At 47.0% G+C, this 21,459-nt stretch overlaps 1 protein-coding gene across 1 annotated transcript in view; it reads right to left on the bottom strand.

Annotated features, from left to right (window-relative positions):
- Window positions 1–269: 269 nt before the first annotated feature.
- Window positions 270–21,459, bottom strand: part of slc25a42 (solute carrier family 25 member 42) — a 28,140-nt gene continuing 6,950 nt past the window's right edge. The window contains exons 3-8 of the mRNA XM_020466407.2: window positions 15,933–16,047; window positions 15,806–15,831; window positions 14,380–14,546; window positions 7,389–7,505; window positions 4,037–4,188; window positions 270–910 (exon numbers count right to left, since the gene is read on the bottom strand). Coding sequence (XP_020321996.1) covers window positions 585–910; window positions 4,037–4,188; window positions 7,389–7,505; window positions 14,380–14,546; window positions 15,806–15,831; window positions 15,933–16,047 — 903 coding nt within the window. The 3' untranslated portion in view covers window positions 270–584. The remainder of the gene's footprint in view (window positions 911–4,036; window positions 4,189–7,388; window positions 7,506–14,379; window positions 14,547–15,805; window positions 15,832–15,932; window positions 16,048–21,459) is intronic.

The following is a 21,459-nucleotide window of genomic DNA, read 5'->3' as shown; positions in this document are numbered from 1 at the left end:
AAACAAAACAAAACCTCATGGGGGCACATTGTCGTTTGATAAAAGTCAAATCCAACTCATGTGGAAGGAGATAGACAGGAACAACTCATCTGATCCAGACTGTTGGAAGGTCCCCTATTCAAGTAGGGACGCAAGGCAAGGGAGACACCCGGAAGGTGTGCGTTGTCACTCTCTCTCTCTCACACACACACACACACACACACACTTGTGTATTTTGTGTGAATATTACACACATGAAATAACTGAACATATTGCACCTGAACACGACGTACAGGACCATAGTGTGTATATTATGACCCACCAAATGTACCTCTTATGAGACTTCATGCCTCCATGTACATACACAAAGATGAAGACATTCATTTCACACACTGTGTGTGTCCACTGTGCTGACCTGGATCACTCAATCATTCCCCAATCCGTTATGCCTTGACCCTAGAAAGCGACAATGTTTGTTTTTCTCATCCTGGCCTTCACGTCGTTTGTGCCGAGGTTCTCATAGAGCGACTGTCCTGCTATTATCTATGGTCCTCATTCCCCTCGCCGTTGCCTTCTCTATCCCTCCACCAGTGTCTCCCTATTGGTTACCTGTTATTATACCTCAGCTGGTACAACTTCTTCAGAAGGATCTGTGTCATGTCAAAGGTGGTGAAGCTGATGCCCACAGCGATGGGCCCTTTGACCCAGTTCATACTGAGGCCCTTGTAGAGTCCACGCACCACGCCCTCCTCCGCCACGATGTCCCGCATGGTACCCAGGATGGTGCCGTAGGTGTGCCCAGTCACGCCCGCCGTCTGCATGCGCCGCCGCACCACATCCAGCGGGTAGGAGGCCGATTGGCCCAGGAGACCTGCGCATGCCCCGAACACCAACCTCTCGTACGAGTAGGGCTGGGGGCGACCGCTCCGCTCTGGAGAGGGAGGGAGAGGGAGAGAAAGATAGAGAGATGGAGGGAGGGGGGGGTGAGAGATGGAGGGAGGGAGGGGGTGAGAGAGACGGAGGGAGAGGGTGAGAGAAATGGAGGGAGAGGGTGAGAGAAATGGAGGGAGAGGGTGAGAGAAATGGAGGGAGAGGGTGAGAGAAATGGAGGGAGAGGGTGAGAGATGGAGGGAGGGAGGGAGAGAGGGAGCGAGCGAGAGGGATGGAGGGAGGGGGGGTGAGAGAGATGGAGGGAGGGACGGGGTGAGAGATGGATGGAGGGAGGAAGGGGGTGAGAGAGATGGATGGAGGGAGGGGGTAAGAGAGATGGAGGGAGGGGGTAAGAGAGATGGAGGGAGGGAGGGAGGGGGTGAGAGATGGATGAAGGGAGGGAGGGGGTGAGAGATGGATGGAGGGAGGGAGGGGGTGAGAGATGGATGGAGGGAGGGAGGGGGTGAGAGATGGATGGAGGGAGGGAGGGGGTGAGAGATGGATGGAGGGAGGGAGGGGGTGAGAGATATGGATGGAGGGAGGGAGGGGGTGAGAGATATGGATGGAGGGAGGGAGGGGGTGAGAGATATAGGGAGGGAGGGAGGGGGTGAGAGATATAGGGAGGGAGGGAGGGGGTGAGAGATATAGGGAGGGAGGGGGGGTGAGAGAGAGAGGGTGAGAGATATAGGGATGGAGGGAGGGGGTGAGGGAGGGAGGGAGACAGAGATGGAGAGAGGGAGGGGGTGAGAGAGATGGAGGGAGGGAGGGAGGGGGTGAGAGAGATGGAGGGGGGGTGAGAGATGGATGGAGACAGGGAGAGGGTGAGAGAGATGGAGGGAGGGAGGGGGTGAGAGAGACGGAGGGAGAGGGTGAGAGAAATGGAGGGAGAGGGTGAGAGAAATGGAGGGAGGGAGGGAGAGAGGGAGAGGGAGGGAGAGAGGGAGAGAGAGATGGAGGGAGGGGGGGGTGAGAGAGATGGAGGGAGGGAGGGGGCGAGAGGGAGGGAGGGAGGGAGAGGGCAAGAGAGATGGAGGGAGGGAGGGAGGAAGGGGGTGAGAGAGATGGATGGAGGGAGGGGGTAAGAGAGATGGAGGGAGGGAGGGGGTGAGAGATGGATGGAGGGAGGGAGGGGGTGAGAGATGGATGGAGGGAGGGAGGGGGTGAGAGATGGATGGAGGGAGGGAGGAGGTGAGAGATGGATGGAGGGAGGGAGGGGGTGAGAGATGGATGGAGGGAGGGAGGAGGGGGTGAGAGATATAGGGAGGGAGGGGGTGAGATATATAGGGAGGGAGGGGGGGGGTGAAGAGAGAGAGGGTGAGAGATATAGGGATGGAGGGAGGGGGTGAGGGAGGGAGGGAGGGGGTGAGAGAGATGGAGGGAGGAGGGAGGGAGGGGTGAGAGAGATGGATGGAGGGAGGGAGGGGGTAAGAGAGATGGAGGGAGGGGGCGAGAGAGATGGAGGGAGGGAGGGCGGGAGGGAGGGAGAGGGTGAGAGAGATGGATGGAGGGAGGGAGGGAGGGAAGGAAGGAGAGGGTAAGAGAGATGGAGGGAGGGAGGGAGGGAAGGAAGGAGAGGGTAAGAGAGATGGAGGGAGAGGGTGAGAGAGATGGAGGGAGGGAGGGAGGGAAGGAAGGAGAGGGTAAGAGAGATGGAGGGAGAGGGTGAGAGAGATGGAGGGAGAGAGATGGAGGGAGAGAGATGGAGGGAGGGCGGGAGAGGGTGAGAGAGATGGAGGGAGGGAGGGAAGGAGATGGAGAGAGATGGAGGGAGATGGAGAGAGATGGAGGGAACGGAGGGAGATGGAGAGAGAGATGGAGGGAGAGATGGAGGGAGTGGGTGAGAGAGACAGAAAGAGAGACAGGGATGGGTGGGACAGGGTTCATGTCAGTGGGAAACCTTATATTTACATATAGCCATGCACTGTATTGCTGATAGACAGACAGACTAGACAGAGAGAGACAGACTAGACAGAGAGAGACAGACTAGACAGACAGACTAGACAGATTAGATACAGACTAGACAGATTAGATACAGACTAGACAGATTAGATACAGACTAGACAGATTAGATACAGACTAGACAGATTAGATACAGACTAGACAGATTAGATACAGACTAGACAGATTAGATACAGACTAGACAGATTAGATACAGACTAGACAGATTGACAGACTAGACAGAGTAGATACAGACTAGACAAAGAGACAGACTAGACAGACCCAGACAGATTAGATACAGATTAGATACAGACTAGAAAGAGAGACAGATTAGATACAGACTAGACAGATTAGATACAGACTAGACAGATTAGATACAGACTAGACAGATTAGATACAGACTAGACAGAGAGACAGACTAGACACAGACCAGACATAGAGAGACAGACTAGACACAGACATAGAGAGACAGACTAGACAGAGAGAGACAGACTAGACAGAGAGAGACAGACTAGACAGAGAGAGACAGACTAGACAGACTAGACAGACTAGACAGAGAGAGACAGACTAGACTCAAATCAAATTTATTTATATAGCCCTTCGTACATCAGCTGATATCTCAAAGTGCTGTACAGAAACCCAGCCTAAAACCCCAAACAGCAAGCAATGCAGGTGTAGAAGCACGGTGGCTAGGAAAAACTCCCTAGAAAGGCCAATACCTAGGAAGAAACCTAGAGAGGAACCAGGCTATGTGGGGTGGCCAGTCCTCTTCTGGCTGTGCCGGGTGGAGATTATAACAGAACATGGCCAAGATGTTCAAATGTTCATAAATGACCAGCATGGTCGAATAATAATAAGGCAGAACAGTTGAAACTGGAGCAGCAGCACAGTCAGGTGGAAGTTGAAACTGGAGCAGCAGCATGGCCAGGTGGACTGGGGACAGCAAGGAGTCATCATGTCAGGTAGTCCTGGGGCATGGTCCTAGGGCTCAGGTCAGTTGAAACTGACAGAGAGACAGACTAGACAGACAGAGACAGACTGGACAGAGGTAGACTAGACAGATTATATAGACTGGACACAGACTAGACAGAGAGACAGACAATAGATAGAGAGAGAGACTAGACAGATTAGATGGAGACTAGACAGAGAGACAGACTAGACAGACACGACAGCTGAGACACTGCAGTACCTGCATGCATTTTCTTGAGAGTCTCGTAGGTGAAGAAGCTGAGTCCAGCGTAGGGCACCACACCCAGTATGGTGGGGGTGAAACCACGATACAGTGTCTTCAAACCCTCCTCACGAGAGATACGCACAAACACATGGATTATGTTACTGTACCTGAGGGGAGAAGAGAGATGGGATGTAAAAGTGTGAGTTATTCGCAGCACCACAAACAGTCTGTGTGTGTGTATACACTGCATTTGGAAAGTATTCAGACCCCTTGACTTCTTCCAAAATTTTTTACGTTTCAGCCTTATCCTAAAATGGATTAAATCATTTTTTTCCCACTCATCAATCTACACACCATATCCCATAATGACAAAGCAAAAACAGGTTTAGAATCGTTTGTAAATGTATTAAAATAAAATAACTGAAATATCACATTTACATAAGTATTCAGATCCTTTACTCAGTACTGTGTTGAAATACATTTGGCAGCGATTACAGCCTTGTGTCTTCTTGTGGGTTTGACGCTACAAGCTTGGCACGCCTGTATTTAGGGAGTTTCTCACATTCCTCTCTGCAGATCCTCTCAAGCTCTATCAGGTTGGATAGGGAGCATCACTGCACAGCTATTTTCAGGTGTCTCAGGAGATGTTCGATCAGGTTCAAGTCCAGGCTCCGGCTGGGCCACTAAAGGACATTCAGAGAGTTGTCCTGAAATCACTCCTGCATAGTCCTGGCTGTGTGCTTAGGGTTGTTGTCCTGTTCAAAGGTGAACCTTCGCCCCCCAGTCTGAGGTCCTGAGCGCTCTGGAGCAGGTTTTCACTAAGGATCTCTCTGTACTTTGCTCCGTTCATCTTTCTCTCGATCCTGACGAATCTCCCAGTCATCAAACAGGCAAAGCATCAATACAGGACTAAGATCGAATCGTACTACACCGGCTCCGAAACTCGTCGGATGTGGCAGGGCATGCAAACTGTTACAGACTACAAAGGGAAGCACAGCCGTGAGCTGCCCAGTGACACAAACCTGCCAGACGAGCGAGCTAAATAACTTCTATGCTCGTTTCGAGGCAAGCAACACTGAAACATGCATGAGAGCATCAGCTGTTCCAGACGAATGTGTGATCACGCTCTCCGCAGCTGATGTGAGTAAGACCTTTAAACAGGTCAACGTTCACAAGGCCGCAGGGCCAGACGGATTACCAGGACGTGTACTCCAGGCATGCGCTTACCAACTGGCAAGTGTCTTCACTGACATTTTCTTTACATTTTTTAAATATATTTTTTTTACCCCTTTTTTCTCCCCAATTTTGTGGTGTCCAATTGTTTTAGTAGCTACTATCTTGTCTCATCGTTACAACTCCTGTACGGGCTCGGGAGAGACGAAGGTTGAAAGTCATGTGTCCACCGATACACAACCCAACCAAGCCGCACTGCTTCTTAACACAGCGCCATCCAACCTGGAAGCCAGCCGCACCAATATGTCGGAGGAAACACCGTGCACCTGGCAACCTTGATTAGCGCGCACTGCGCCCGGCCCACCACAGGAGTCGCTGGTGCGCGATGAGACAAGGATTTCCCTACCGGCCAAACCCTCCCTAACCCGGGCGACGCTAGGCCAATTGTGCGTCGCCCCACGGACCTCCCGGTTGCAGCCGGTTACGACAGAGCCTGGGCACGAACCCAGAGTCTCTGGTGGCACAGCTGGCGCTGCAGTACAGCGCCCTTAACCACTGCGCCACCCGGTTCACTGACTTTGTCAACCTCTCCCTGTCGGAGTCTGTAATACCAACATGTTTCAAACAGACCACCATAGTCCCTGCGCCAAAAAACACTAAGGTAACATGCCTAAATGACTACCGACCCGTAGCAATGCTTTGAAAGGCTGGTCATGACTCACATCAACACCATTATCCCAGAAAACCTAGACCCACTCCAATTTGCATACCGCCCCAACAGATCCACAGATGATGCAATCTCTATTCCACTCCATACTGCCTTTTCACACCTGGACAAAAGGAACATCTATGTGAGAATGCTATTCATTGACCACAGCTCAGCGTTCAACACCATAGTGCCCTCAAAGCTCATCACTAAGGTAAGGACCCTGGGACTAAACCCCTCCCTCTGCAACCTAGGACTTCCTGATGCCCCCCCCCAACCAGGTGGTAATGGTAGGTAACAACACATTCGCCACGCTGATCCTTAACACGGGGGCCCCTCAGGGTTAAGTGCTCAGTCCCCTCCTGTACTCCCTGTTCACTCATGACTGCACGGCCAGGCACAACTCCAACACCATCATTTAATGATGCCAACAATGGTAGGCCTGATCACAGACAACGATGAGACAGCCTATAGGGAGGAGGTCAGAGACCTGACCGTGTGGTGCAAGGACAAAAACCTCTCCCTCAATGTGATCAAGACAATGGAGATGATTGTGGACGACATGAAAAGGACCGAGCAAGCACCCATTCTCATCGACGGGGCTGTAGTGGAGCAGCTTGAGCGCTTCAAGTTCCTTGGTGACCACATCAGACAAACAAACTAACATGGTCCAAGCACACCAAGACAGTCATGAAGAGGGCACAACAACACCTATTCCCCCTGGCATGGGTCCTCAGATGCTCAAAAAGTATTACAGCTGTACCATCGAGAGCATCCTGAAAGGTTGCATCCCTGCCTGGTATAGCAACTGCTTTTTTTTCTTAAAACTGCATTGTTGGTTAAGGGCTTGTAAGTAAGCATTTCACTGTAAGGTCTACACCTGTTGTACTCGGCGCATGTTACAAATAAAATTTGATTTGAGTCCCTGCCGCTGAAAAACATCCCCACAGCATGATGCTGCAACCACCATGCTTCCACGTAGGGATGGTGCCAGATTTCCTCCAGACGTGACGCATTCAGGCCAAAGCGTGGTGCCTTGTAGCAAAGTCCAAGCAGGCTGTCATGTGCCTTTTACTGAGGAGTGGCATCCGTCTGGCCACTCTACAATAAAGTCCTGATAGGTGGAGTGTTGCAGAGATGGTTGTCCTTCTGGAAGTTTCTCCCATATCCACAGAGGAACCCTGGAGCTCCGTCAGAGTGACCATCAGGTTCTTGGTTCTCATAGCAAAGGGTCTAAATACTAATGTAAAAAAGGTATTTATGTTGATCCTTTTTAATAAATGTGCGAAAATGTTTAAAAACCTGTTTTCGCTTTGTCATTATGTGGTATTGTGTGTAAACTGATGTGGAAAACAAAATATTTTATACATTTTAGAATTATCCTGTAACGTAACAAAATGTGGAAAAAGGGAAGGGGTCTGAATACTTTCCGAATGTACTGTGTGTGGGAGTGTGTGTGTTCTCAGAGGTAGGGGGTAGTTGTCTTACATCTCCTTGGGCGTGACAGCCATCCTGGCTCGCACCATGTCCAGAGGATAGGTGAGCATGGCAGCTGTGGTACCAGCCATAGAACCAGCCAGTAACCTTGGCACCGGCGGCAGGGCCCTGGAACACAGTACACAGGATACATAAGGGCCTGATTTGAATATCTTTGAATACCTAGGCTCTGATCCAGGCTTGAGAAACCTGGAAAAAACAGCAGACAATAGGCAGAGTTGCAAAGAAAAAGTCATATCTCAGACTGGCCAATAAAAAGACAAGATTAAGATGGGCAAAAGAACACAGACCCTGGACCAAGGAACTCTGCCTAGAAGGCCAGCATCCCGGAGTCGCCTCTTCACTGTTGATGTTGAGACTGGTGTTTTGCGCATACTATTTAATGAAGCTGCCAGTTGAGGACTTGTGAGGCATCTAGTGTGTCTAGTTTGAGAAACAAGACACACTAATGTACTTGTCCTCTTGCTCAGTTGTGCACCGGGGCCTCACACTTTCTATTCTGGTTAGAGCCAGTTTGCGCTGTTCAGTGAAGGGAGTAGAACACAGCGTTGTACGAGATCTTCAGTTTCTTGGCAATTTCTTGCATGGAATAGCCTTCATTTCTCAGAACAAGAATAGACTGACGAGTTTCAGAAGAAAAGGTCTTTGTTCTAGCCATTTTGAGCCTGTAATCAAACCCACAAATGCAGATGCTCCAGATAATCAACTAGTCTAAAGAAGTCCAGTTTTATTGCTTCTTTAAATCAGAACAACAGTTTTCAGCTGTGCTAACATAATTGCAAAAGGTTTTTCTAATGATCAATTAGCCTTTTAAAATGATACACTTGGATTAGCTAACACAACATGCCATTAGAACACAGGAGTGATGGTTGCTGGTAATGGGCCTCTATGCCTATGTAGATATTCCATCCAAAATCAGCCGTTTCAAGCTACAATAGTCATTTACAACATTAACAATGTCTACACTGTATTTCTGATCAATTTTATGTTGTTTTAATGGAGAAAAAAAGTGCATTTCTTTCAAAAACAAAGGACATTTCTGAGTAAGCCCAAACTTTTGAACGGTAGTTTAGTTACGAATGTTAAACCAGTACGGCTGGTCTAAATGGATAGCCACTTTTCATTCATCTAGTAAACCCATAATTCACATCACTTCTGATCTCACTCATCAGCCTATGAGCAAGGCAATTCCACCACGGTTGCTGATTAACCTATTGGCTCAATCGCGAATAATCATTATCCTTTCTTTCAACCAATGGGCATGACTCTTGAGTTGAGATATAAATACTCCTCCTACCTTGTGTCTCCAACTTGTTGTTTTAAAGCAACAGTCTTCCAACAACCTTCCACCACCACCAACATAATAATCTTAAGGCTCGTCATTGGAACTCCTTTCCCCAGCACGGGTGTTTCGATGCCTGCTGCCCAGCATTGGGCAACCTATCATCAGCATCTGGCTCTGGGGAGCATTGCTCGGAGACGAGGCCTAACCAAAACTATTCAATAAAATGTCTTATTATATTCAGTCTCGGTTATCATTCAGTTAAGCCTGTACTCGATTTAAGTTTTTAAAGGGTCAATCGGTGATTGCGTCATTAATTATGACTTTAAAATGATCTACACACCTACCCATTAATTCTTCAAGAATATAACTGACATAATAAATGCCCAATGAGCTTTTGCCCAATTGTCATACCCAATCAGAACCCAAAATATTTGTATTTAACCAGGAAGGGCTCATTAAGATTTGAAATCTCATTTTCAAGAGCGTCCTGGTCAAGATAGGCAGCACCAAGTCATTAACAATTAGACAGACAACATGACAAACAACAAGTAATCTAGTAAAAACCATAGAAATCACAGGAGTATAACAAAATCATAAAACAGCTAATTAAAAAAGATTGACAGGTCAGGGAACGGCCTCAAAATCCTTCATCAATGATTTAAAAACACCAAATCGGGACAAGTTCTTCCAGTTTAAAAATAATTTCTAAGGCATTCCAAGCTGATGGCACAGAGTACATAAAAGCCCTTTTATCAAATTCAGTTCAGCCATTTGGAACAGTTAGCAGGTCACCTCCCTGACCAAGGCCCTTCTCCCCCAATTGCTCAGTTTGGCCTGCCGGCCAGCTCTAGGAAGAGTCTTGGTGGTCCAAATTTCTTCCATTTAAGAATGATGGAGGCCACTGTATTCTTGGAGGCCACTGTATTCTTGGGGACCTTCAATGGTGCAGAATTTTTTTGGTACCCTTCCCCAGATATGTGCCTCAACACAATCCTGTCTCGGAGCTCTACGGACAACTCCTTCCACCTCAAGGCTTGGTTTTTACTCTGACATGAACTGTCAACTGTGGGACCTTATATAGACAGGTGTGTGCCTTTCCAAATCATGTCCAATCAATTGAATTTACCACAGGTGGACTCCAATCAAGTTGTAGAAACATCTCAAGGATGATCAAAGGAAACAGGATGGACCTGAGTTTATTTTCAAGTCTCAAAGCAAAGGGTCTGCATACTTATGTAATAAGATAAGTATTTGATTTTTAATATATTTTGCAAAATGGGGGAGTCATTATGGGGTATTGTGTACAGATTGATATTTATAATTTTTAAAATTCATTTTAGAATAAGGCTGTAATGTAACAAAATGTGGAAAAAAGTGAAGGGGTCTTAATATTTTCCGAATGCACTGTATCTAGCTGGCTAGCTAGAGACTTGTGATCTTCAGCAGTGTGACACAGTTAACAATTAACGTTAACCATGTTAGCATTGCATTCCTCCTGCTAGTGTCTCAGCCTCCAGTATTTATGCTGCAGTAGTTTATGTGTCGGGGGGCTAGGGTCAGTTTGTTATATCTGGAGTACTTCTCCTGTCCTATTCGGTGTCCTGTTTGAATTTAATTCTCTCTTTCTTTCTCTCTCTCTCTCGGAGGACCTGAGCCCTAGGACCATGCCTCAGGACTACCTGACATGATGACTCCTTGCTGTCCCCAGTCCACCTGGCCGTGCTGCTGCTCCAGTTTCAACTGTTCTGCCTTATTATTATTCGACCATGCTGGTCATTTATGAACATTTGAACATCTTGGCCATGTTCTGTTATAGTCACAGCCAGAAGAGGACTGGCCACCCCACACAGCCTGGTTCCTCTCTAGGTTTCTTCCTAGGTTTTGGCCTTTTTAGGGAGTTTTTCCTAGCCACCGTGCTTCTACACCTGCATTGCTTGCTGTTTGGGGTTTTAGGCTGGGTTTCTGTACAGCACTTTGAGATATCAGCTTATGTACGAAGGGCTATATAAATACATTTGATTTGATTTGATTTAGTAGCCTTTTCGCTCTGGGAGACCTGTACACAATGGATACACCAATGTGTACCGGCCTCCCAAAGTAAAGAGGCTATCCTGTTAGCTGATGTTACCAATAATAGTTTTTCCTGTCAGCGAACACGTCTAGGTCTAGTTCCTAAAAGTTATAACTTTAGCTACCTAACCAGTTATTTAGCTGGCTATTCATGACTACATCTGGCTATACAGTCGTGGCCAAAAGTTTTGAGAATGACACAAATCTTAATTTCCCACAAAGTTTTCTGCTTCAATGTCTTTAGATATTTTTGTCAGATGTTACCTATGGAAAACTGAAGTATAATTACAATCATTTCATAAGTGAAAGGCTTTTATTGACAATTGCATGAAGGTGATGCAAAGAGTCAGTATTTGCAGTGTTGACCCTTCTTTTTCAAGCCCTCTGCAATCCGCCCTGGCATGCTGTCAATTAACTTCTGGGCCACATCCTGACTGATAGCAGCCTATTAGTGCTCCATCATGCTGGAAAAGGCATTGTTCAACACCAAACTGTTCCTGGATGGTTGGGAGAAGTTGCTCTCGGAGGATGTGTTGGTACCATTCTTTATTCATGGCTGTGTTCTTTGGCAAAATTGTGAGTGAGCCCATTCCCTTGGCTGAGAAGCAACCCCACACATGAATAGTCTCAGGATGCTTTACTGTTGGCATGACACAGGACTGAAGGTGGCGCTCACCTTGTCTTCTCCGGACAAGCTTTTTCCCGGATGCCCCAAACAATCGGAAAGGGGATTCATCAGAGAAAATGACTTTACCCCAGTCCTCAGCAGTCCAATCCCTGTACCTTTTGCAGAATATCAGTCTGTCCCTGATGTTTTTCCTGGAGAGAAGTGGCTTCTTTGCTGCCCTTCTTGAGACCAGGCCATCCTCCAAAAGTATTTGCCTCACTGTGCATGCAGATGCACTCTGCCAGCTGCTATTCCAAGCTCTGTACTGGTGGTGCCCCGAACCTGCAGCTGAATCAACTTTAGGAGATGGTCCTGGCGCTTGCTGGACTTTCTTGGGCGCCCTGAAGCCTTCTTCACAACAATTGAACCGCTCTCCTTGAAGTTCTTGACGATCCGATAAATGGTTGATTTAGGTGCAATCTTACTGGCAGCAATATCCTTGCCTGTGAAGCCCTTTTTGTGCAAAGCAATGATGACTGCACGTGTTACCTTGCAGGTAACCATGGCTGACAGTTCAAGAACAATGATTCCAAGCACCACCCTCCTTTTGAAGCTTCCAGTCAGTTATTCACACTCAATCAGCATGACAGAGTGATCTCCAGCCTTGTCCTTGTCAACACTCACACCTGTGTTAATGAGAGAATCACTGACATGATGTCAGCTGGTCCTTTTGCGGCAGGGCTGAAATGCAGTGGAAATGTTTTTGGGGGATTCAGTTCATTTGCATGGCAAATAGGGACTTTGCAATTAATTGCAATTCATCTGACCACTCTTCATAACATTGTGGAGTATATACAAACTGAGGCAGCAGACTTTGTGAAAATTAATATTTGTATCATTCTCAAAACTTTTGGCCACAACTGTACATTGCTTTGGCCTACCTAGTTAACGTTATTACAATTCCTAGCTAGTTGTCTAACACTAGCTGTAAACAGCAGCATTGACTTCCTATTTTAAAAGGCCTTGAGTAGAATAACTAGCTAGCTAGCTAGCTAGCTAGCTGATTTACGTTAGTATTTGAAACCATCCAGTCCTATGATTAAATGTCTATCATATACAAAGTGTTATTAGTTTCTGGCAGTGTAGATATGATATCCAGCAACACATTTGAAAAGACAGTACCACCCCAATCGAAGTAATTACAGATTTACCCTTTTCTCAACATTGTACTGTTCTACTGGAAACCTGCCTTTATCTATGTTTACGGGTGTGTGTAATGTGTTCATCTCCCTCCCGTGCGACACCCCCAGGTGTGAGCCAGCTTTGAGAAGGTTCTGGAGGATCTGACTCGCTACATGGAGGAAATGGAGTCTTTGATTAATCACAGGAGGATAGGATTAGCAATAATCTGCAATGGACGTCACCAACAATGAGAGATAGGCTACAACTAGTCAGGCTACAACTAGTCAGACCTTTACTAGGAGGTGTGTGTGGATGTGAGTGGTCTTTCTTTATCTCATTCACTGGTCATTTCTGTCATGCCCTGATCTCTAATTCCCCCTCTCTCTCCCTCCCAATCTTTCTCCCTACCCCTTTTCTCCCTCTCACAGTGTGAAGGTGGTGTATAATGAGCTCCACAACACTCATGGCCATCTGCGCTGGTGGAAGAACACCCACAGACTGGGCATGCCCACTGACTAGCTTCAGTTCCAGGTGTGCATGCGTGCGTTGCACTTGGAACTGAGACCAGTCAGTGGGCATGCTCGGTCTGTGATTGTTTTTTGTCGATGTTACATGAAAACGCTCAAGCACGCGGTACACTTTTGAAAATGGTAAAATCCCGACAATTGAATTTAGAAACACTGTAGCCTACAGCCACGTGTGCATTGTTGAACTGAACTGTGTGGATTTGTCTTTTCTAGAACTGTCCCGGAGTCTGTTTTGAACTTCTAGACATTTTTTTTTATCGTCCCATAGATGGCGGGGCGTCCTTAATTTCGAGCCTTGGAGGGACTTATTTTATGAAGACATAAAAAGTATTTGGTTGTAATTGTAATGTTGCAATATTAAATAGGGTACCAAGGGTGGCCAACCATCCTCCAGGAGAGCCTTAAAAAGGAAGTTGTTGTATTTTGAGACAAGCTTGAATATGCAAAGAAGCCAATAGGCAGAATGTAGCCTATATATATATGTCTGATTCTCTATGGTAGAAGGATAGTAATGCATTTTGTAAAGTGGAATCCTTGCATCATACAATGACATGAAAATGGTGTTACATAGTGGCAAGTGGTAAAAAACAGTCATATCAAGCCTTGCTTGTTGATAAGTTGAATAGTTTCATTAGCTGTGGAGTGCTAGGGGAAAATATGCACCCTTTGGGTCCTCAGGACCAGGATTAACACGTTCTGTCGAGACTAATCACAATCCTCATCATTTTTAATAAAGTGAACAAACTTTGTTTCATATTCTTGTTTATTTGTGCTAAGGAGGTCCAGTAGGTTCATATGAATAGTACTGCTGAATGTATTACAATCATGTTGGTAGGGTTGACTTGAGTTAAATATTGTTATGTTTTGGTATTGTAATGCATTCTGCAACTGGTCTCATCACCTGCTGCTTGCATTTCAATAGCTAAGTTGTTTATGTTTCTGAATTACACAATTGCCAGAAGGAGAGGATAAATCAGGCTAAGATGCTTGCTTGAACATCAGTCAACAGCCATATTAGTGCAGAACAACATTGCCTGGACACTTATATGTGATGAGATGCCAAATACTATTGGAGATATGACCGAAGAGTAATACTCTACATTACGGAACTACATTTGGCACATCCGTTGAGAACACAATCCTCTAAAATAGTCAGCAGATGGTGCCACAATGCGCTCGCTACCTTTCTTGCTAGGAGAATGGATAAAACATTTAGCATTCTCTGTAGGGATTCTCTAAGAATATCTTATTCCCTATAGGCAGGAACCTAGCCTCTGGACAAGATTCGTTTATATCTGCATGGTTACTCACTTTCCCTGGAAGCCGAAGTATCCACCCAGTAGTCTCTTGTACTGCTCGTGAGCACAGAACTGGATGGCAGCGTAGGGGATGACCCGCACCATGGTGGCAGAGTTGCCCCTCCATAGGCTGAGGAAGCCGTCCTTCAGGTAGGTCCGATAGATCAACCTATACGCCTCCTGGGGGTGGACCAACAGCATGGGGTCTCATCATCATCATCATCATCAACAGTATCACCATCATCACAGAGGTGTTTCCAGTGGTGGAAAAAGTACCCAAGTAAAATTCTACTTGAGTAAAAGTCTACAAGTAATTGGTTTAAAATATACTTAAGTATCAAAAGTAAAAATAATTTAAAATTAATTTTATTAAGCAAACCAGACGGCACCATTTTGTTGTTGTTGTTTATTTACGGAAAGCCACGGCCACACAACATTCAGACGTCATTTACACACGAAGCCTGTGTGTTTAGTTGAGTCTGCCAGATCAGAGGCAGTAAGATGACCAGGAATGTTCGGTTGATAAGTGCGTGAATTTGACTATTTTCCTGTCCTGCTAAGCATTCAAAATGTAACGAGTACTTTTGGGTGTCAGGGAAAATGTATGGAGTAAAAGTATAATATGTTATTTAGGAATGTAGTGAAGTAAAAGTACAATATGTTATTTAGGAATGTAGTGAAGTAAAAATACAATATGTTATTTAGGAATGTAGTGAAGTAAAAGTACAATATGTTATTTAGGAATGTAGTGAAGTAAAAGTACAATATGTTATTTAGGAATGTAGTGAAGTAAAAGTACAATATGTTATTTAGGAATGTAGTGAAGTAAAAGTACAATATGTTATTTAGGAATGTAGTGAAGTAAAAGTACAATATGTTATTTAGGAATGTAGTGAAGTAAAAGTACAATATGTTATTTAGGAATGTAGTGAAGTAAAAGTACAATATGTTATTTAGGAATGTAGTGAAGTAAAAGTACAATATGTTATTTAGGAATGTAGTGAAGTAAAAGTACAATATGTTATTTAGGAATGTAGTGAAGTAAAAGTACAATATGTTATTTAGGAATGTAGTGAAGTAAAAGTACAATATGTTATTTAGGAATGTAGTGAAGTAAAAGTACAATATGTTATTTAGGAATGTAGTGAAGTAAAAGTACAATATGTTATTTAGGAATGTAGTGAAGTAAAAGTACAATATGTTATTTAGGAATGTAGTGAAGTAAAAGTACAATATGTTATTTAGGAATGTAGTGAAGTAAAAGTAGTCAAAGTAAAATAAAGTACAGATACACCAAAAAAACTACTTAAGTAGAACTTGAAAATATTTTTACTTAAGTAGAACTTGAAAATATTTTTACTTAAGTACTTCACACCACTGGGTGAATCATGAATCATCAGCAAATTAATTTTACACAGTACATGGGTCAAACAACTCACCTTGGCAGAGAATCTTGCTGAGGACACTACAATGAAGGAAATAAATAGACAAAAATGTATGACATTGAAAATAAAAATAAGTGATTCTTCACTATTCCAAAAGCATGTGAGAAGTGTTGCTGTCTACCTTGGAAGATTATCTTGGTTCTGTCCAGCGGGGCCACAGCGGTTTTGGCCAAGGCTCCAGCTAAGGCCCCTGAGAGGAGAGAGTTAACCACGGACCGTGTCTGGGGCTTTAGACCCTGCACAGACAGATGGATGGACGGAGAGCAGGAGGGGACAAACATGACCAAAAGGGGTCAATCAATTGTTAACTACTAACAAAAACAAAGACATTATGCATCTTGTTAACATTTTAAAAACACATGTCATAACTCAGCAAGTCCAAACACCTTCAGGATGTTTGATGTGGTTATTCCAAGCCTGCCAGCCACTCCTCCCTGTCATAATGTAGTTATCCAACTTAATGTCCCTACATGCAGGACAGCAGACCAGGCCTGGTTCCACAGCCTGTCCAGAGTTAATCCAAGCCTGTCCCGAGCCTCTCCCTAGCTAACCAAGCCTGTTCCTAGCTAACAAAGCCTATCCCATGCCTGTCCCTAGCTAAACCAAGCCTGTCCCTAGTTAAACCAAGCCTGTCCCTCGCTAAACCAAGCCTGTCCCTCGCTAAACCAAGCCTGTCCCTCACTAAACCAAGCCTGTCCCTCACTAAACCAAGCCTGTCCCTCGCTAAACCAAGCCTGTCCCTCGCTAAACCAAGCCTGTCCCTCGCTAAACCAAGCCTGTCCCTCGCTAAACCAAGCCTGTCCCTCGCTAAACCAAGCCTGTCCCTAGCTAAACCAAGCCTGTCCCTAGTTAAACCAAGCCTGTCCCTAGTTAAACCAAGCCTGTCCCTAGTTAAACCAAGCCTGTCCCTCGCTAAACCAAGCCTGTCCCTAGCTAAACCAAGCCTGTCCCTAGCTAAACCAAGCCTGTCCCTAGTTAAACCAAGCCTGTCCCTAGTTAAACCAAGCCTGTCCCTAGCTAAACCAAGCCTGTCCCTAGCTAAACCAAGCCTGTCCCTAGCTAAGCCAAGCCTTGTTTGAGTTGCAGTAGATCATTAAACTTGGCTTGCATGAGGCAGAACAAGTTAGAAATGGGCCCAGACTTGGTTAGAGACCGACCCAGCTAAGCATACAGGACTATTCTTAGAGGAGCAAACGGTTAAGGGAACACTATTTGTTCACCACACAGGCTTTGAAGCCCTGGACTGATGGTAATGCCGTTTTGCCATCTAAAGATCTGCCAGCGATAGCAGAGTGAGTGAGCAGCGAGAGCGAGAGACTGAGTGTGAGAGAGACAGACAGTGTGAGAGAGAGAGAGCAGAGAGCGAGAGACTGAGTGTGAGAGAGACAGACAGTGTGAGAGAGAGAGAGCAGCGTGTGAGAGCGAGCAGAGAGCGAAGAGAGCAGAGAGCGAAGAGAGCAGAGAGCGAAGAGAGCAGAGAGCGAAGAGAGCAGAGTGAAGAGAGCAGAGTGAAGAGAGCAGAGAGAGCAGAGAGTGAGCAGAGAGACCAGAGAGTGAGCAGAGAGAGCAGAGAGTGAGCAGAGAGTGAGCAGAGTGACCAGAGAGAGCAGAGAGTGAGCAGAGTGACCAGAGAGTGAGCAGAGAGTGAAGAGAGTGAGCAGAGAGTGAAAAGAGAGAGAGCAGAGAGTGAGCAGAGAGCGAGAGCAGAGTGAAGAGAGAGAGAGTGCAGAGAGTGAAGAGTGCAGAGAGTGAAGAGTGCAGAGAGTGAAGAGTGCAGAGAGTGAAGAGTGCAGAGAGTGAAGAGTGCAGAGAGTGAAGAGTGCAGAGAGTGAAGAGTGCAGAGAGTGAAGAGTGCAGAGAGTGAAGAGTGCAGAGTGAGAAGAGAGTGAAGAGAGCAGAGAGTGAAGAGAGCAGAGTGAAGAGAGCAGAGTGCAGAGAGAGGGGAGAGAGAGAGCAGAGAGAGCAGAGAGAGAGCAGAGAGTGAGCAGAGAGTGAGCAGAGAGTGAGCAGAGTGACCAGAGAGAGCAGAGAGTGAGCAGAGTGAGCAGAGAGTGAGCAGAGAGTGAAGAGAGTGAGCAGAGAGTGAAAAGAGAGAGAGCAGAGAGTGAGCAGAGAGAGAGAGCAGAGAGCGAGAGCAGAGTGAAGAGAGAGAGAGTGCAGAGAGTGAAGAGAGAGAGAGTGCAGAGAGAGAGAGTGAAGAGTGCAGAGAGAGAAGAGTGCAGAGAGTGAAGAGTGCAGAGAGAGAGCAGAGAGAGAGCAGAGAGAGAGCAGAGAGAGAGCAGAGAGAGAGAGCAGAGAGAGAGAGCAGAGAGCGAGAGCAGAGTGGAGAGAGAGTGCAGAGAGAGAGTGCAGAGAGTGAAGAGTGCAGAGAGTGAAGAGTGCAGAGAGTGAAGAGTGCAGAGTGAGAAGAGAGTGAAGAGAGCAGAGTGAAGAGAGCAGAGTGCAGAGAGAGGGGAGAGAGAGCAGAGAGAGAGCAGAGAGAGAGCAGAGAGAGAGGAGAGAGTGAGCAGAGTGACCAGAGAGAGCAGAGAGACCAGAGAGTGAGCAGAGAGTGAAAAGAGAGTGAAAAGAGAGAGAGCAGAGAGTGAAAAGAGAGAGAGCAGAGAGTGAAAAGAGAGAGAGCAGAGAGTGAGCAGAGAGAGAGAGCAGAGAGCGAGTGCAGAGAGAGAGAGTGCAGAGAGTGAAGAGTGCAGAGAGTGAAGAGTGCAGAGAGTGAAGAGTGCAGAGAGTGAAGAGTGCAGAGAGTGAAGAGTGCAGAGAGTGAAGAGTGCAGAGAGTGAAGAGTGCAGAGTGAGAAGAGAGTGAAGAGAGCAGAGAGTGAAGAGAGCAGAGTGAAGAGAGCAGAGTGCAGAGAGAGGGGAGAGAGAGCAGAGAGAGAGCAGAGAGAGAGAGCAGAGAGAGAGCAGAGAGTGAGCAGAGTGACCAGAGAGAGCAGAGAGACCAGAGAGTGAGCAGAGAGTGAAAAGAGAGTGAAAAGAGAGAGAGCAGAGAGTGAAAAGAGAGAGAGCAGAGAGTGAAAAGAGAGAGAGCAGAGAGCGAGTGCAGAGAGAGAGAGTGCAGAGAGTGAAGAGTGCAGAGAGTGAAGAGTGCAGAGAGTGAAGAGTGCAGAGAGTGAAGAGAGCAGAGTGAAGAGAGCAGAGTGCAGAGAGAGAGCAGAGAGAGAGCAGAGAGCGAGTGCAGAGAGTGAAGAGAGAGAGAGTGCAGAGAGAGAGTGCAGAGAGTGAAGAGTGCAGAGAGTGAAGAGAGCAGAGAGAGAGCAGAGAGAGAGCAGAGAGAGAGCAGAGAGAGAGCAGAGAGAGAGCAGAGAGAGAGCAGAGAGAGCAGGGAGAGCAGGGAGAGCAGGGAGAGCAGGGAGAGCAGGGAGCGAAGAGAGTGAGATAGAGAGTGAGCAGAGAGAGAGAGCAGAGAGCGAGTGCAGAGAGTGCAGAGAGAGAGCAGAGAGAGAGCAGAGAGAGAGCAGAGAGTGAGCAGAGTGAGCAGAGTGACCAGAGAGCGAGTGCAGAGAGTGCAGAGAGTGAGCAGGGAGCAGAGAGAGTGCAGAGAGTGAGCAGGGAGCGAAGAGAGTGAGATAGAGCAGGGAGCGAAGAGAGTGAGATAGAGCAGGGAGCGAAGAGAGTGAGATAGCAGGAGCGAGAGAGTGAGATAGAGCAGGGAGCGGAAGAGAGTGAGATAGAGCAGGGAGCGAAGAGAGTGAGATAGAGCAGGGAGCGAAGAGAGTGAGATAGAGCAGGGAGCGAAGAGAGTGAGATAGAGCAGGGAGCGAAGAGAGTGAGATAGAGCAGGGAGCGAAGAGAGTGAGATAGAGCAGGGAGCGAAGAGAGTGAGATAGAGCAGGGAGCGAAGAGAGTGAGATAGAGCAGGGAGCGAAGAGAGTGAGATAGAGCAGGAGCGAAGAGAGTGAGATAGAGCAGGGAGCGAAGAGAGTGAGATAGAGCAGGGAGCGAAGAGAGTGAGATAGAGCAGGGAGCGAAGAGAGTGAGATAGAGCAGGGAGCGAAGAGAGTGAGATAGAGCAGGGAGCGAAGAGAGTGAGATAGAGCAGGGAGCGAAGAGAGTGAGATAGAGCAGGGAGCGAAGAGAGTGAGATAGAGCAGGGAGCGAAGAGAGTGAGATAGAGCAGGGAGCGAAGAGAGTGAGATAGAGCAGGGAGCGAAGAGAGTGAGATAGAGCAGGGAGCGAAGAGAGTGAGATAGAGCAGGGAGCGAAGAGAGTGAGATAGAGCAGGGAGCGAAGAGAGTGAGATAGAGCAGGGAGCGAAGAGAGTGAGATAGAGCAGGGAGCGAAGAGAGTGAGATAGAGCAGGGAGCGAAGAGAGTGAGATAGAGCAGGGAGCGAAGAGAGTGAGATAGAGCAGGGAGCGAAGAGAGTGAGATAGAGCAGGGAGCGAAGAGAGTGAGATAGAGCAGGGAGCGAAGAGAGTGAGATAGAGCAGGGAGCGAAGAGAGTGAGATAGAGCAGGGAGCGAAGAGAGTGAGATAGAGCAGGGAGCGAAGAGAGTGAGATAGAGCAGGGAGCGAAGAGAGTGAGATAGAGCAGGGAGCGAAGAGAGTGAGATAGAGCAGGGAGCGAAGAGAGTGAGATAGAGCAGGGAGCGAAGAGAGTGAGATAGAGCAGGGAGCGAAGAGAGTGAGATAGAGCAGGGAGCGAAGAGAGTGAGATAGAGCAGGGAGCGAAGAGAGTGAGATAGAGCAGGGAGCGAAGAGAGTGAGATAGAGCAGGGAGCGAAGAGAGTGAGATAGAGCAGGGAGCGAAGAGAGTGAGATAGAGCAGGGAGCGAAGAGAGTGAGATAGAGCAGGGAGCGAAGAGAGTGAGATAGAGCAGGGAGCGAAGAGAGTGAGATAGAGCAGGGAGCGAAGAGAGTGAGATAGAGCAGGGAGCGAAGAGAGTGAGATAGAGCAGGGAGCGAAGAGAGTGAGATAGAGCAGGGAGCGTGAAGAGAGAGTGGAGCGAGAGAGAGTGAAGAACGTGAGAGAGAGCAGAGTGTGAGAGAGAGCAGAGTGTGAGAGAGAGCCGAGAGCCGAGAGAGAGCAGAGTGTGAGAGAGAGCCGAGAGAGAGCAGAGTGTGAGAGAGAGCCGAGAGAGAGCGAGGCATAGAAAGAAGGAAAAATAGAGAAATAAGAGGGAAGGACTGGGGGAGGCTGTGTGTCCAGTTGAATGGACTGGCTCAGTTCATCCCACTCCTCCTCTCCTCTGTCCTCGTTTACTCCATTCCTGAGACGTCTCGCACAGCGGCCAATGTAAGAATAAACAAACACACAAGTGGAAAAAGTAAGAGACTGGGAGATAGGCCAGTGTGTCAACTGTGTGTGTGTGTGTGACAAGAAAAGATAACCAGCCCTGACGATGAATCATAAAATAAAATAAATACTGACCAGAAGTCAATAGTAGAAAAACAAGATAGAAGAATGTGGCCCTGTTTGAACATAGAGGTCTCTTGTTACTGGCATTAAACCACTCCTAGAACGTTGTGAACCGACTGTAAACAACAGACAGCTGTATCTTGATATTCAAAATGATAAACACGTTGCACACCACTAGGGGGAGATGGAGCAGAATAGAGCCAATCCAGAATATAGGCTATCTTTGCCATGCATATCCTCATATCATGGCTTTGAGTTATTTTGTTTAAGCCTACTGTTTGTCTTGAA

This window comes from Oncorhynchus kisutch, linkage group LG30, assembly GCF_002021735.2.
Source record: "Oncorhynchus kisutch isolate 150728-3 linkage group LG30, Okis_V2, whole genome shotgun sequence".
Lineage (NCBI taxonomy): Eukaryota > Metazoa > Chordata > Actinopteri > Salmoniformes > Salmonidae > Oncorhynchus > Oncorhynchus kisutch.
This window is presented reverse-complemented; position numbering and strand designations above follow the sequence as displayed.